Here is a 13,560-nt window from a genome sequence, read left to right as displayed (position 1 = left end):
CACGGATATGGATATTGGATGACATTGTAATAGTCTTCTGTCTTCATTAATCGTGGTCGTGATTTTACTAGGTAATCGAGTTCTATTATCCCCGTGACACTAAGATCAAGTTAAACTTTGTGTTGAGATGCTTATCTCTTTACCAAACTTGATCTGATTATTTAATATTGATAAGTGTGGCTATGATGTTAATATGACAATTCTTTCTTGATGTCGTTGCTTAAATGTCCAGTTGATACCCTCTTGGGCACACATTAACTTATTTCCTTTGTTGCAAAACAATCCTTGGGGAAAAAAAAGAAAATCCTTAATTGCATATGGACAGTTGGTTTTGTTGTCTTTGATGCATTGTCGCGATGTGTGTGCAAACCATGCTCTACGTATTTGCTATAATATTAGAACATGTGGAGACTACTCTTTTGGTCACCGTGTTGATGCCTACTTTGCACACCGAGCCGTTTACTCTGGATTCAATTTTATCTTTAGGGAACTAATCAACGGTTAATTTTGCTATTCAAATGAATACATGCAATTATTTGTCTCTTGGTTACTAGCCAAGGGTTTGGCATTAGTTGAGCTTCTCATAGCGCACACTTGCTTCATGTAGAACTTATCAACTCCTGAAGGAGATGCTGATAGTAGCTAATAATAAGATTTTTTTTATCTTCTTTCATACAACGATGTATCGTAATAGATGCTCCAACTGATGTCGCGGTCGAAGTTCTTAGTGTATTCTTGATTATTATTGTTGAAAAGATCAGCAATTGCCCTTTTATTCGCTGATGGAATTATGTTTTATTTGTTTCCTTAGGCAACATGTAGATTCATTGGGTGAGGATCGGGAAAGTGAATCATCACATGAAGTTGCAACTCAGGCCACTCTAGTTACTGACTTGACTTCACAGATGGGAAGGTCCCAGTTCTTGCAGGAACTACACAAAAAGCCACCAGGGCTTACTCAGGAGGCCTTGGACTGTTTGGATCAGGAAGTTTTTAGCAGCAGCGAGGCAGGATTGGATTCCAGGGTAATGCAGGACTGTAGTATATGCTTGGAAACTTTCACGGATGGAGATGAGCTGATACGTCTGCCATGTGGACATAAATTCCATTCTGTTTGCTTGGATCCATGGATTCGCTGCTGTGGAGACTGCCCATATTGTCGAAGACGTGTAGTTCTAAATACTCACTTACCACAATACGACCATGAGTAATTGGTTTTTTATTAATTGACTTTGTCTTGTTCCGTGTTTGTATGAAAGGATAAGAATACTGTAATGGAGCTGTTTTTTTGTAACCATGTTGTATCTTATCACGAAATTATGTAGTTTTTCTTTCTCTCCTGGTGACAATGGGAAAGATATGGGTGTCTAAATAAGACCCTATTGTAAGACGTGTTCTTGTAACCAGTCCCGTACATAGTAATTTTAATATTTGTATTCCTGACCAGAAACTTCTTATTCATTTGTTTGAATATTCATTTATTAGGTTTAGTTATTAGAATACGGTTTGTTGTAACAGTTTTGTTTGACGAATTAATAAAAGGGAATGTTATTTAAACCATTTCATGAAAAAAAAAATCAAGTGCAAATAATTTGTTGCAAGCATATGTTGAATATGGATCCACAATGGGAATTTCATAAATAGAGCCGAATCATAGCCCAATAATATCTGTGTACCTTGCTCTCATGGACTGGACTTGTCGTTAGCAAATATGAAGAAAGTAAACGAAAGTTTTCAAGATCCTATTTTCATATTATATTTATATATTATTTCGAGTGAGTATATAAGATGATCGTATTTTATAAATAAATTTATCTCACATTTCTGATATAATACATTTTAAAATTTGATAAACAATACATTAACGTGAAAAATAAGTAATTTTTTTTCGTAAAGTATGAGAAACTATAGATATATAAAAAAATTGACGTGATTTTATATAAAAGTATACAAAAGTAAAAAATCAAATATTCGTTCAGTAGTAAATTTAAGCGTGTTTAATAAGTTTGTAAAAAAAAAGGGAGTTTCAAATGATCCTTGAGGTCTTGTGAAGGTTTAAAATTTAAACCTATGTATGCTGATAAATATTTAAATTATAAAAACATCTATAATTTGATTATAAAAATCAACTAAATTTTATAGAATATTATTAGTTCTATACTCAAATCTACCACTGGTTGAATATTTACTACAGAAAAAATAAACAAAGGATTTAACATCATTATAGAAAATGAATTTTAGTTTAATGTATGCCAGTAAATAATGGTATAATTTTTTTTAAAAGTATTGAATTTTGTTTTTGTGCAAAACATTGAATCACTTTTGTCTTTAAATTTTATTAACGAAAGAATATAGTCCACGTTAAAAAATTTGTTGATGTGATAACACAATTTTATAATTATATATATAATTTAATATTGTGTTACTATTTTTTTCTATTTTAATTCTTATTTCCTTTTCTTTACCTTTTTTTTCCTTTTATGGTAAATTCAATATACAAAACATAAATTCCACCATTCCAAGTAGTTTTCATGATCACAAATAATATTTATTTATAATTTAAAATATTTTTTTTTAGATTTTATGTTCTCCGCATACATATCCAAAAATTATAGAAAGGTGCAAAATAAAAAGGAAATTCAAATATTTTAAGGAATCAAACAATGTATCATATCTATATTACTTTGTTATTTAAAGAAAATTAAAAATATAATTTATATTAAGATAAATGAGAAATTCCTTTTGAATACTTCCCTCAGTGAAAATTTTCTTTTTATCGACAAACATTATTTGTTAGTATTTTATCAATGGAAGAAGTTAAAATTTGCACTTGCAATGCGTAATGTTACACAAATTAAAAAATATGTAATGTTCATGTAGCAATATTTAAAATCTATCACATCCAATATTTAATGTTAGATGTGATGATTTTATTACAATATTTGAAAACTACCTGCGAGTTTCACTTCAAACAGCTTCTAACTTTTGTAGATTTGTGTTTCACTCACAATGTTTGCAAAGTACCAAACAAAAAATATATAAGATAAAAATAGATATTTAATTTTATAAAACTAAATGTACTATAGATTAAATGTATAAATAACATCTATTATGGTAGGGTGGTATAGACACAGGAAGTGCTGTACCAAAAGAAACGGAATAGAAAACATTATTAAAAAATAATGTATGGAATTAATTTATCTTGTAGAGTTTAATGTTGAGTTTGTCTTTGTCTCCTGTCTCCATAAATTAAATCTGGGTGTTATTTTTACTCTCACAAGGCATGCAAAATCCTATATTATCTCCTTTACAAGATTACTGATACAAAATTTTCATTTCAAACTTAATTTTTTAATTCGTTATGCGACATAAAAAACTTTCATCTATTAATCTCAAATAAAGGTTTTGTTTCAAATATTAGTAAGAGAGAAGCTCGCGATTAGAATTCCTATCCCAAAAGAAATCTTAGATGAACTCCAACTAGAATTTAATATTTGTCTCTCAATGAATTCTCATTGTGGATATCATCGAGACAATTAAAGGATTTTTTGAGATAAGTATTCCAATAGCAAGTTTCTTCCTTTTCGTGGTGACGAGACTGATAATCAGACAATGAGAACAAAACCTTTAGAAGGACTTGAGATGATAAAGATGAATAGATGAAGGTTCTCTATCACATAACGAATTAGAAAGTTGAGTTTCGAATAAAAACTTTGTGTTAAGTATTTTGTGAACAAAACAATAAGAGATTATACATGTCTTGTGAGAGTGGGAGTGGCAGCAAGGGATTTAGCTTGTGGAAATGAAAGTAATAGTCTAGACAGGTGTGACGAGAAGAATGATAAAATCTTGATCAACAAAGACAAGCTTAATATTAAACTCACAAAAAAAAATTAATCTCATACATAATTTTTCATTCAATTTAACTAATTTAATATAACCTGAATTTAATATTTTAAAATTTATATTTAACCATTTAATGTATTAGATTATAGGTTAATTTGGTCAAATATTTTGAATTACAAATTTATATTAAATTAAATTTTTAATGAAAAAATATTTTTATTTTAAATAAATAACATAAATAAAATAAATTTTTAACTAAAAAATAATATGTATAATTTTAGTAATGATTATTATAACATACTATGCTTTTATATAATTTATTATCAAATTTTAATAAGATAGTTTCATATTAAATTAAAATTTAAAATATAAATACTGAATTTGAATTTGAATTAAGTCAACTATTCATAAAGTTTCAACCTCTAAACTCGATCGCATTTATTCATATTATTTATCTAACATTATCTGATATCCCATCTTAAATTCATGGATCGGTGGGATTGGATCGAATAAGATTTTTTTTTTCAGTTCTAACATCCGTAACTTAACAAAAAGAAGACCTAATTCTATTGGATTAATAATTTATGTGTTCCTAAACTTCACTTCCAACAAACAACAATAATCATCATGCTTCACCCTGTCTACTGTTTATGGCATTCTCTGCAAACATATCATTGATTGCTCCAATAAATTACGGCTTAAAAACTATTTTCAATTTCTTTGGGAGGAATAAAAAATAACGTTAAATCCCTATATTAAAAATATAGTTATATGGTTTTCCCTCCTCTGTTTAATGGAGATACCGTCAGGAAAAAAAAATAATAACCCGTGGGAAAATTACTATTAGTAGTAATGTGAATTTTATAGAATTGTTACTTTATTTATATATTATTTTTAATCAAAGTAAACAATCCTAGATGAAACTTTTTTATGGGTCGGAAAAATACATTTTTGGAATTATATTGAGTGTAATAAGATTATAAAAGCATAAATAATTACTATTTATTATTTTATAATAATTAAGAATATTTAATGATCTTGTAGCATTTTACATGAAAAAACAAATATTAAATGTTAAACGATACATAATAAAAAAAAGATAAAAAAAATATTTTTTTAGGAATTTTTATATAAATTTTAATAATTTAAGCAACTATCTAAATAACAAAATAAAAAAATATATGAGAGATTTAATTAATAGAACGCGACATCGTGTTTCCCATTCCAAGTTTGGAGTATAGACGGAAGTGTTGTCGATTACGCGTTACGAAAGAAAGACAAAACCTAAAGGAAGAAGTCAACAACCTGTGTGTTGGTGTTGGTGTTGGTTACATCTTATTAATGAATAGACAAGAGCACAGCACAGACATTCTAAAGTGAGGCACTGTTCTAATTAAACCAACAAACCAAATCATTCCTGAACTTTAAGGTACATTATGAACTCCGTTACAGACAAAAGAATTTCCCACACTCTTGTCGCCTACTTTTATTATTATTTTTTTATCGTTTTCTTAACAGAAGTTATCATTATTTTGTATGTTTTACATTGTATCTTCAATTATTCACATTTTACAACTTAAAAAAAAACATGACTTGGCTTATATTATTTTAGTAGAATATGTTAATTGTTATCAAATAAAAAATAGTTTAATATCAAATGTGTAAAGCTTTAAAAAATCATATGAAATATTTTTTAAATGATATTAAAATATTTTATTAAAAAATCAATTCATAATTGAAATTTCAATAAAATGAAATTAATTTTGTAAAAGTTTTGAACTCTCCAAAATAATTTCTCTATTTTCTCTCTAAATTTTTAACTTTACATTTTGTCTATGTCAATATTCAATTATATTCTATGATTCATGATATTAAGAACAACTAATCTTTTTGACAATATTTCTCAGTAAATAGTTTTTTTTTTATTCTTTTCATTAAACTAATGTTTAATTTTATTGCGTGACCTCCATGAGATAGGTGATATTAGGTTGCTCAATTTAAATCTCTAATATTTTTGTGATTAATTTGAAATTTTTTTTGTGTAGTTAGAATTATATAAGAGTTTTATGTGTGAGATCTCTATGGGTAAAGAATTTTCATTTGAAATAAGAAAAATTAGTTTATTTACAATGAATGAATTTCGAATGGACGAAATTGAAATTGTTGTTTAACTAATGAATTGATTAAATTTTAAAATTTTATTTGTGAAACTGATTTAATTATGTTACTAGGAATGCATGAGTATACAAATTTATGCAGGTGTGTGCATGTGCGTCACTTTCAATGTTTCAAATATAAATATATATTTTAACGATTGTGCTTAGTATCTTAAATTGTGATACTTATATTAGTTATTTTAATATATGCTAATATAAGAGGTTACAAAAAAAAATTCTTGCTTTAAATATCTTTTAGTTATTTTTTGGTTGTAGGTTAAATTATTTTTTAATAGAAATTTATTTATATTTTTATAGTTAATATTGAAAAATATATATCTTTAACTAATAACAGTTAAGATTTTTTTGAGTATTAATTGCAAGTTTACTATCATTAATGAAATGTTTTTGTATTATTGTTGGCCTATATTATTATTTTAATTTTTTTTAGTTTATAAATTTTAAGGAAGTTCAATAAATTTGAAGATGACAAGTAAACAAAAAAAATCACATTCAAAACTAAAATTTAACTTATTATATAAACTCTTAATTTAACTAATATAATAAGTATTTATTATATAGAACCAATATAATAGATTTATAGTTCACTACAAAAGTATCTGCACGCGTTATATTTGTATAATTAATCATCTTTTTTTCATTTTTTTTACCGTCTATATTTTTTAATTTAACAAAAAGACAATAGTTATTTGAATAAGTCATCGTTTTTTATTTTGTAATTCATTTTTTTTTTCATTGATAAAAAATAATAATAAAATTATTATTATTATTATAAAAGTAAATATAATAATATTGAAAATTTTATTATAGATAATATTGTAAATTTAAAATTATTCTGATATTTTTTTATTATATAAAAAAGTTAATGATTTGAGAGTTTGTCTATTGCATGTCATGGTTTGAGTTAACAAGATTCCAATTTATCACTAAATTGGGTTGGTTTTCTTCCAACCTGAAAACGTGTACATAGGGCCAAGAAGTTGATTGGTGGATTGCTAGCACTTTTGTATATATATATATATATATATATATATATATATATATATATATATATATATATATATATATATATATATATATATATATATATATATATATATATATATATATATATATATATATATAATTAACTTACTGAAAGATAAATTATTTGAAGAAGAAAAAGAAAATACATGGATAATGTAACAGGAAGATAAAGAATCCAAGTTAACTAAAAAAGACTATTAATTAGAGACTCAAATGTATTTACGTTTTTTTAAAATATAGAAACTATTTAGTTCTTATAATATTTTTCATATTATGTTAATATTTGAATTTTTTTAATTGAACAAATTAATAGGCTTTTTATGAAGAGTTTACTTGCTCTTAGAGCGATGACTTAGTTGTGACAGAAGGGATGATTGTCTCCCAAATTATTATATATATATATATATATATATATATATATATATATATATATATATATATATATATATATATATATATATATATATATATATATATATATATATATATATATGAAACTTTTGAGATTCTAAAATATTTCTGAGATTCGTCATTGTTATTGAATTAACTTAAATGTTTTGCTTATATGATTTTTTTTGTTAATATCCTTAATGTAACTTAATTTTGTCATGAAAAATATTTTATTTTAATTGTCTTTTAGATTTTTAAATTTAAGATTTTTCACAGTTTTGACCGATTTTACTCTAAATGATAGTACTTTTTACACTCAACCACTAGTATCAAGTGTCACAATTATCATTGCTAACTAAAAGTTATAATTAATTATGCTAACTAAATTCTCTTTCATATTTTTTTTTACTTTTACAGTAATGTTCTTAATAATTTGAAATGGATTCTGTATCGATATTTCCAATACCCTTAACTGATATTCTTATAGACAAAACTATATATTTATTAATTACGAATGATTTGTTTATATAAATGATTAATCATATAAAGTAAAGTTTAACTGTAAGTTTCGTATGAAGGTAATCCTAGATAAATTATTTTACCTTAATGAAACGAATAAATGTTTGACCGGTAAATATGTTAGTTTTCAAAATGTCCAAAGTTTTGAAATAGATTTCAAAGAACTCAAACACAGAAAATCTTAATCAAAGTAGGCTTAAAATTTGCGTTCAACACCACGAAGTGAAAAACAATAAAAAAAAAAACATAGTTACAAGTCATATCCATTTTACACTAGAATTGTCTTCACCAGCGTCAACAAAACATGCAAGATTAAATTGGAGAAATATATTAGGATCATGTTTGATGATTTTAAAATTTTTGAAAATTATAATTCAATTACTTATTGTAATATTTTTTTCACTATCATAAATTAAATTACTTAAAAAAAAAACGTAATTAACATTTAACCAGTGTACACTGAGTTTGATATAATCATTTTATTATAAGCAGAATTTGAAAATTTTGAAATGATTTAATTTTTAACAACTTAGATAGTAAATCATAATTAGATAAAGCAAAACGTTTTTGTCTACTCATACTCTCATTTCTTTTCAATGCACACACTTTTAAATATAATTTTTAAGATTCATCATGAATAGGTGGGAACCTATGTAAGTAAAAATATAAAACAGATGAAAAGGGTTATTGTTTTATTTCCGTTACCGAGGAGTATTTAAAATTTTATTGATAATTATTTTTTACTATAAACTACTTTTATTGTAACCTCGTATGTTTAATATTTGTTTATTGTATCGAAATGAATTACTCATGGTTGATTTTTTTTTATTAAATTAGAAATTTAGACTTTACATAAAATAATGTAAGGTTTGAATGAATGTTACGTGGTTAAAGTATTATAAGTTGAATTCACATTTAATTAAATCTGAATGATAACGTTTAATTTGGTGTGGGATGAGTTGGCTAAAGAAATTTTGTTCCCACTGTAGTCAATGAAAATGCCCACAGAAAAAGTCGTAAACTATGCACGTTATGAATGGGTTTCTTAAGATAAGAACAGATTAAGATGGGTCCCAACTTCTGAGGTTAATTTTAAACTATTTTTCAAAAAAGACTTTAAATATTTGAAAATTTATTTTGGTCTCTGTCCAGTAAATAAATAAATAAAAATTATTATTATGAAGAAAACCTTATTTTTGAATGAGAGGAAAAAGGAGGTGTATAGTAAAAAGGGAAAAAGAAAAAGTAATTAATTTAGTAAAGAAAAAGTGAGAAGAGAAGAAAACAGAAATTGTAGATTGTAATTGTAATATTGTGTAGTATACGCGTCAACTCAACTAACAAGAACGACAACAATAAGCATATCAAAATCAAAATCAATATCATATCATATCTTTCCTTCAGCCTTCTCTCTACTCTTCCTCTTCCAAACGCGCCATTCCCATTTCTCTCTCTCTTCTCATTCTTCTTTACACTTTTCTTTCTTCTCTGCATATTGCAAACCTAATTTCTTCGACCTAGCAAACAAATTCTCATCACGCGCCCACTCGGATTCAGACAGATCATGCTGCGTCTGTGCTACGCTCCTCTCGATTGCTGCTTCCGACGCCGTGGTGGCCGCGCCGCCGACGCACTGCTCTGGCACACAGACTTGAAGCCCCACGCCTCCGGCGACTTCTCCATCGCCGTCGCACAGGCCAATTACAGTCTCGAGGATCAGAGCCAAGTCTTCACCTCCCCCTCCGCTACCTACGTCGGCGTCTACGACGGCCACGGCGGCCCCGAAGCTTCTAGATTCGTCAACAAACGACTCTTCCCTTATTTACACAGTAATTCATCCGTCCATCCATAGACGAATCCTTTTATTTTCTTGAGTTTAAGATCCGGAACCAGTTCAACCCTCACTCATTTCTTTTTCTCAATTTCATTTGTTATTGTTGTTGAAATTAAAATATTGAATGCCTTTGATTTTTTTTAACATAAGAGTATATTTATTTAATTTAATAGCCTCTTTTTTTGAAGAATATTTCTGGGAGATATGGTATTGATATTCTGGTATGGAGTAGTGTTTCTTTATTATTAACTATCAATATAATTGTATAAAATATTGTTTGTCTTATGAGATGAGAAAATATATAAATTTTTTTAATTTAGTATTTTTCTTTATTAAGTACGAAGAATATTTTGGAAGGTATAAATTGTGGGATATTGATATTCTGGAATTGATTGACTGTTTTGTTTCCTTTGTTTTGTGATACTTAGAAACTGAAAGGTGATGTGCTAACTGTTGTTGTCTTCTCAATTATGCTTCCTCAAATAGAAGAAGCAAATGGTTTTGGTTGGTTCATTCGTCAAAGAGTCATTTGTAATTGATTGGAAAGTTGCTATCAATAGCCGCCTCTTCCCTTCCTGATTCCCCTTTTTTTAGTCTTTACCCAGTTTAAGATTGGTCATGTTAATTCGTATTGAATTTGTAAACGAAGAGTTTGAACTAAATAAGCACCATGCTCACTTGCTTGTTTTTAATCTGTAGAATTTGCCACTGAGCAAGGCGGTTTGTCTGTGGATGTGATAAAAAAGGCATTTAGTGCCACAGAGGAGGAATTCCTGCACTTGGTGAAGCTTTCGTTGCCCATTAGTCCTCAGATTGCTTCTGTGGGATCCTGTTGTCTTTTTGGTGCAATTTCTAATAATGTGTTGTACGTTGCCAACCTCGGAGACTCTAGAGCTGTTCTTGGAAGGAGGGATGTCCAGAGAAAGAACAGTCCAGTGGTGGCACAGCGCTTGTCAACTGATCATAATGTAGCTGATGCGGAGGTGAGAAGAGAAGTTGAAGCTCTCCATCCTGATGACTCACACATAGTGGTTTATAGCCGAGGAGTTTGGAGGATAAAGGGCATTATTCAGGTATAACAAACTGATACATTGTACCTTTTAGTGTCATCATTTTCTTCTTTACAGTTTTTATATGATTTTAAACTTCATGTTGAGTATATATATATAAGTACATTGTTAATATATCCATGAGGTAGTCTATGATCGCGTTTGCTAAATGTGTCTGATTGTGGCATACTTTCTTCAGGTTTTATTTACAGTTATCACCTGAGTTAGCCCAATTGATCTATTTTCCATGTTTCTTCTTTCAACTTTCTTGCATGGTTTTTACAAGCTTGATGTAGTTCTGCAATTCTACTCAGATGTCAGAGAATTTGTGGTTTCCTGTGACTTGCTATAACTAAAGATTTGGATGCTCTAACAAGTGACCCTTTGTTGCCTTTCGTGTGTTTTTTTGCTTCCATTGGAGTGAAATACACAGAGAGGTTACGCCTGGTTTATCTCATTTTTCAAGAATGGGGTCAGGATAACTAATATAGACAGTTTTGGTGTTGCAGGTTTCAAGATCTATTGGTGATGTGTATTTAAAGAAACCTGATTTCTACCGAGACCCTGCTTTTCAGCAATTTGGAAATCCTATTCCTTTGAAGCGTCCCGTGATGACAGCTGAACCTTCAATCATTATCAGGGAGCTTGAGTCGGAGGATTTATTCTTGATATTTGCTTCCGATGGACTGTGGGAACAATTAAGTGATGAAGCAGCAGTTCAGATTGTTTTCAAGTATCCAAGAGCTGTGAGTTTCCACTGTTATTCTGGAGCTGCATATAATGATAAACTTGGTACATCCTTACAAGGATTTTGATTTGTGTTCCGTTACTTGCAGGGAATTGCCAAGAGACTGGTGAGAGCGGCTCTTCAAGAAGCTGCAAAGAAGAGAGAGATGAGATATGATGACATAAAAAAAATCGACAAAGGAATAAGACGACACTTCCATGATGATATCACCGTGATTGTAATCTATCTTGATCACCATGCGGGATCCTCTAATGGTAGATTCAAGCAAACTGCTGTTGGCTATACAACTGCTCCTGTTGATATTTTTTCCCAAAATGCGGACGAAGCAGAAAAGAGAATGCTTGGTACAATTGCCTGAAGAGTGATTATTTCAAAGGATCATACACTGACATTATTCGGGGTGAAAATATTTATAGGTGACGATTAATATTGTTGGTAAACTAAAAGAAGTTATTGACAGAACATACAAATTACTGCATAGATATAGTAGCTTGGAGTGACTGACAGATTTTTTCTGATGCAGATATGCATATGTATAGTTTTGAAGTCTATTTTTTGGGTTTGATGGTATCAATTTTGTTTTTCTTTGGAAAGAAAGAAAATTAAATTAAATTGATTGTTTAGTCATGATATTTATCTCCCGGTAATGTTGATGGAGGGTAATGGGATTTGAGGGGTGAGTGGAGACTTTCACAAGCAAGCACATTCATGTTGCCATGGTACTAATATTGATCACAGCCATGATAGGAAGTTGGTTGTGTCATTTCCCACCTTAACAGGCTGAAAATTTGTGATTGACGCGTTCTAAAGTATGCTGGAACAGCCTGCATTTTATTCATCAGACGCATTGATTTTCATCAGACATTTGACTTTTTCTGAGTTTGGAAACCAAGAAACTTTTGGATCATGTTCAATTGTTATTATCTTATGCAACGTTGAGTCGGCATTTTGTTGGACTTATCGTGAATAAAGAATTAGGATCAGTAATTAATTGAATAAACTGACAAAGCTTATATTAAAAACCAATGGAATAGACAGACTATTCAAAAGTGGATACTTTGATGCCTTCCTATATACGCCTAAAGCCTGTCATTCTTAGTAAACCAATCGCTCGTCTTCCATTTCATATAATTATTTATTTTTATCAATTTCAAATTAAATTATAATTTCATATCATTAATTGTATTTCTTTTTTATGTTTAAATTAAACAATAACAATCAAATAAATTATATTTTAACTTTCATTATATTGCAATTTTACAATATAAAAAAAGTTAAAAGTTGCTTTTGTCCTTTAATTGTGATTATGTAGATGCAATTTAATTATTGATTAATAGTTTTATTTTTCATAATAACCAATAATTTGCATGTTTTGTACTAATTGAGTATTATTTAAATACTGATTTATAATTTTCAATTCTGATTGTAACAGATTTGTTTAGGTCAACAATAATCCTTATTTGGTTCGCTCTTAGTTAATAAATTAATAAGTATTTCAAGTAAATCAGTTAAATAGAACATATTGTGTTAAGATATAATTAACTGGTTTTGTAATTCACTGTGTGTAAAATTTCCGAGTTATTATAGTTTGTAATAATGTGGTATGAATAATAATTTAGGTTTGTTAGAAAGTCAATCGGGATGTTGGGCCCCAAAGTCAATGCGGGTGTGGCCTCAATCACTTTCCAAAATACTCGTTTTCATTTGAAGTGGTATTTCTCACGAATGTCGCGTAAACCTTCTTCCTCGAGTCACATCATATGCAAGAATTCTAATTTTCAACGTTTGAAGAAGCACTTCCTTAGACCATAGATTTGGTTCATTTAGCCTTTCAAGTTAGACAGAAATTTCCCAAAATAAACCCAAACTTATCTTCTACCAACTCATTGATTATTTGTTTGGAAGAGAAAAAAATTTGTGAAAAGAAGAGTACGTAGGTTAGAAAAGTAGGGAAGAGAAATATTTGAGAAT

The 13,560-nt window shown here is 28.4% G+C and overlaps 2 protein-coding genes across 2 annotated transcripts in view; both read left to right on the top strand.

Annotated features, from left to right (window-relative positions):
- Positions 1-1,450, top strand: part of LOC108324947 (probable E3 ubiquitin-protein ligase RHY1A) — a 2,392-nt gene extending 942 nt beyond the window's left edge. Inside the window, exon 3 of the mRNA XM_017557904.2 lies at positions 812-1,450. Coding sequence (XP_017413393.1) covers positions 812-1,211 — 400 coding nt within the window. The 3' untranslated portion in view covers positions 1,212-1,450. The remainder of the gene's footprint in view (positions 1-811) is intronic.
- Positions 1,451-9,324: 7,874 nt separating this feature from the next.
- Positions 9,325-12,140, top strand: LOC108326662 (probable protein phosphatase 2C 63). Its single transcript, XM_017560271.2, has 4 exons — positions 9,325-9,787; positions 10,492-10,865; positions 11,351-11,587; positions 11,678-12,140. Exons 1-4 carry the CDS (start codon positions 9,523-9,525, stop codon positions 11,945-11,947), a joined length of 1,146 nt encoding a protein of 381 aa, XP_017415760.1. The 5' UTR covers positions 9,325-9,522; the 3' UTR covers positions 11,948-12,140.
- The last annotated feature ends 1,420 nt before the right edge of the window (positions 12,141-13,560 follow it).

Source organism: Vigna angularis, chromosome 3 (genome assembly GCF_016808095.1).
Source record: "Vigna angularis cultivar LongXiaoDou No.4 chromosome 3, ASM1680809v1, whole genome shotgun sequence".
NCBI lineage: Eukaryota > Viridiplantae > Streptophyta > Magnoliopsida > Fabales > Fabaceae > Vigna > Vigna angularis.
This window is presented reverse-complemented; position numbering and strand designations above follow the sequence as displayed.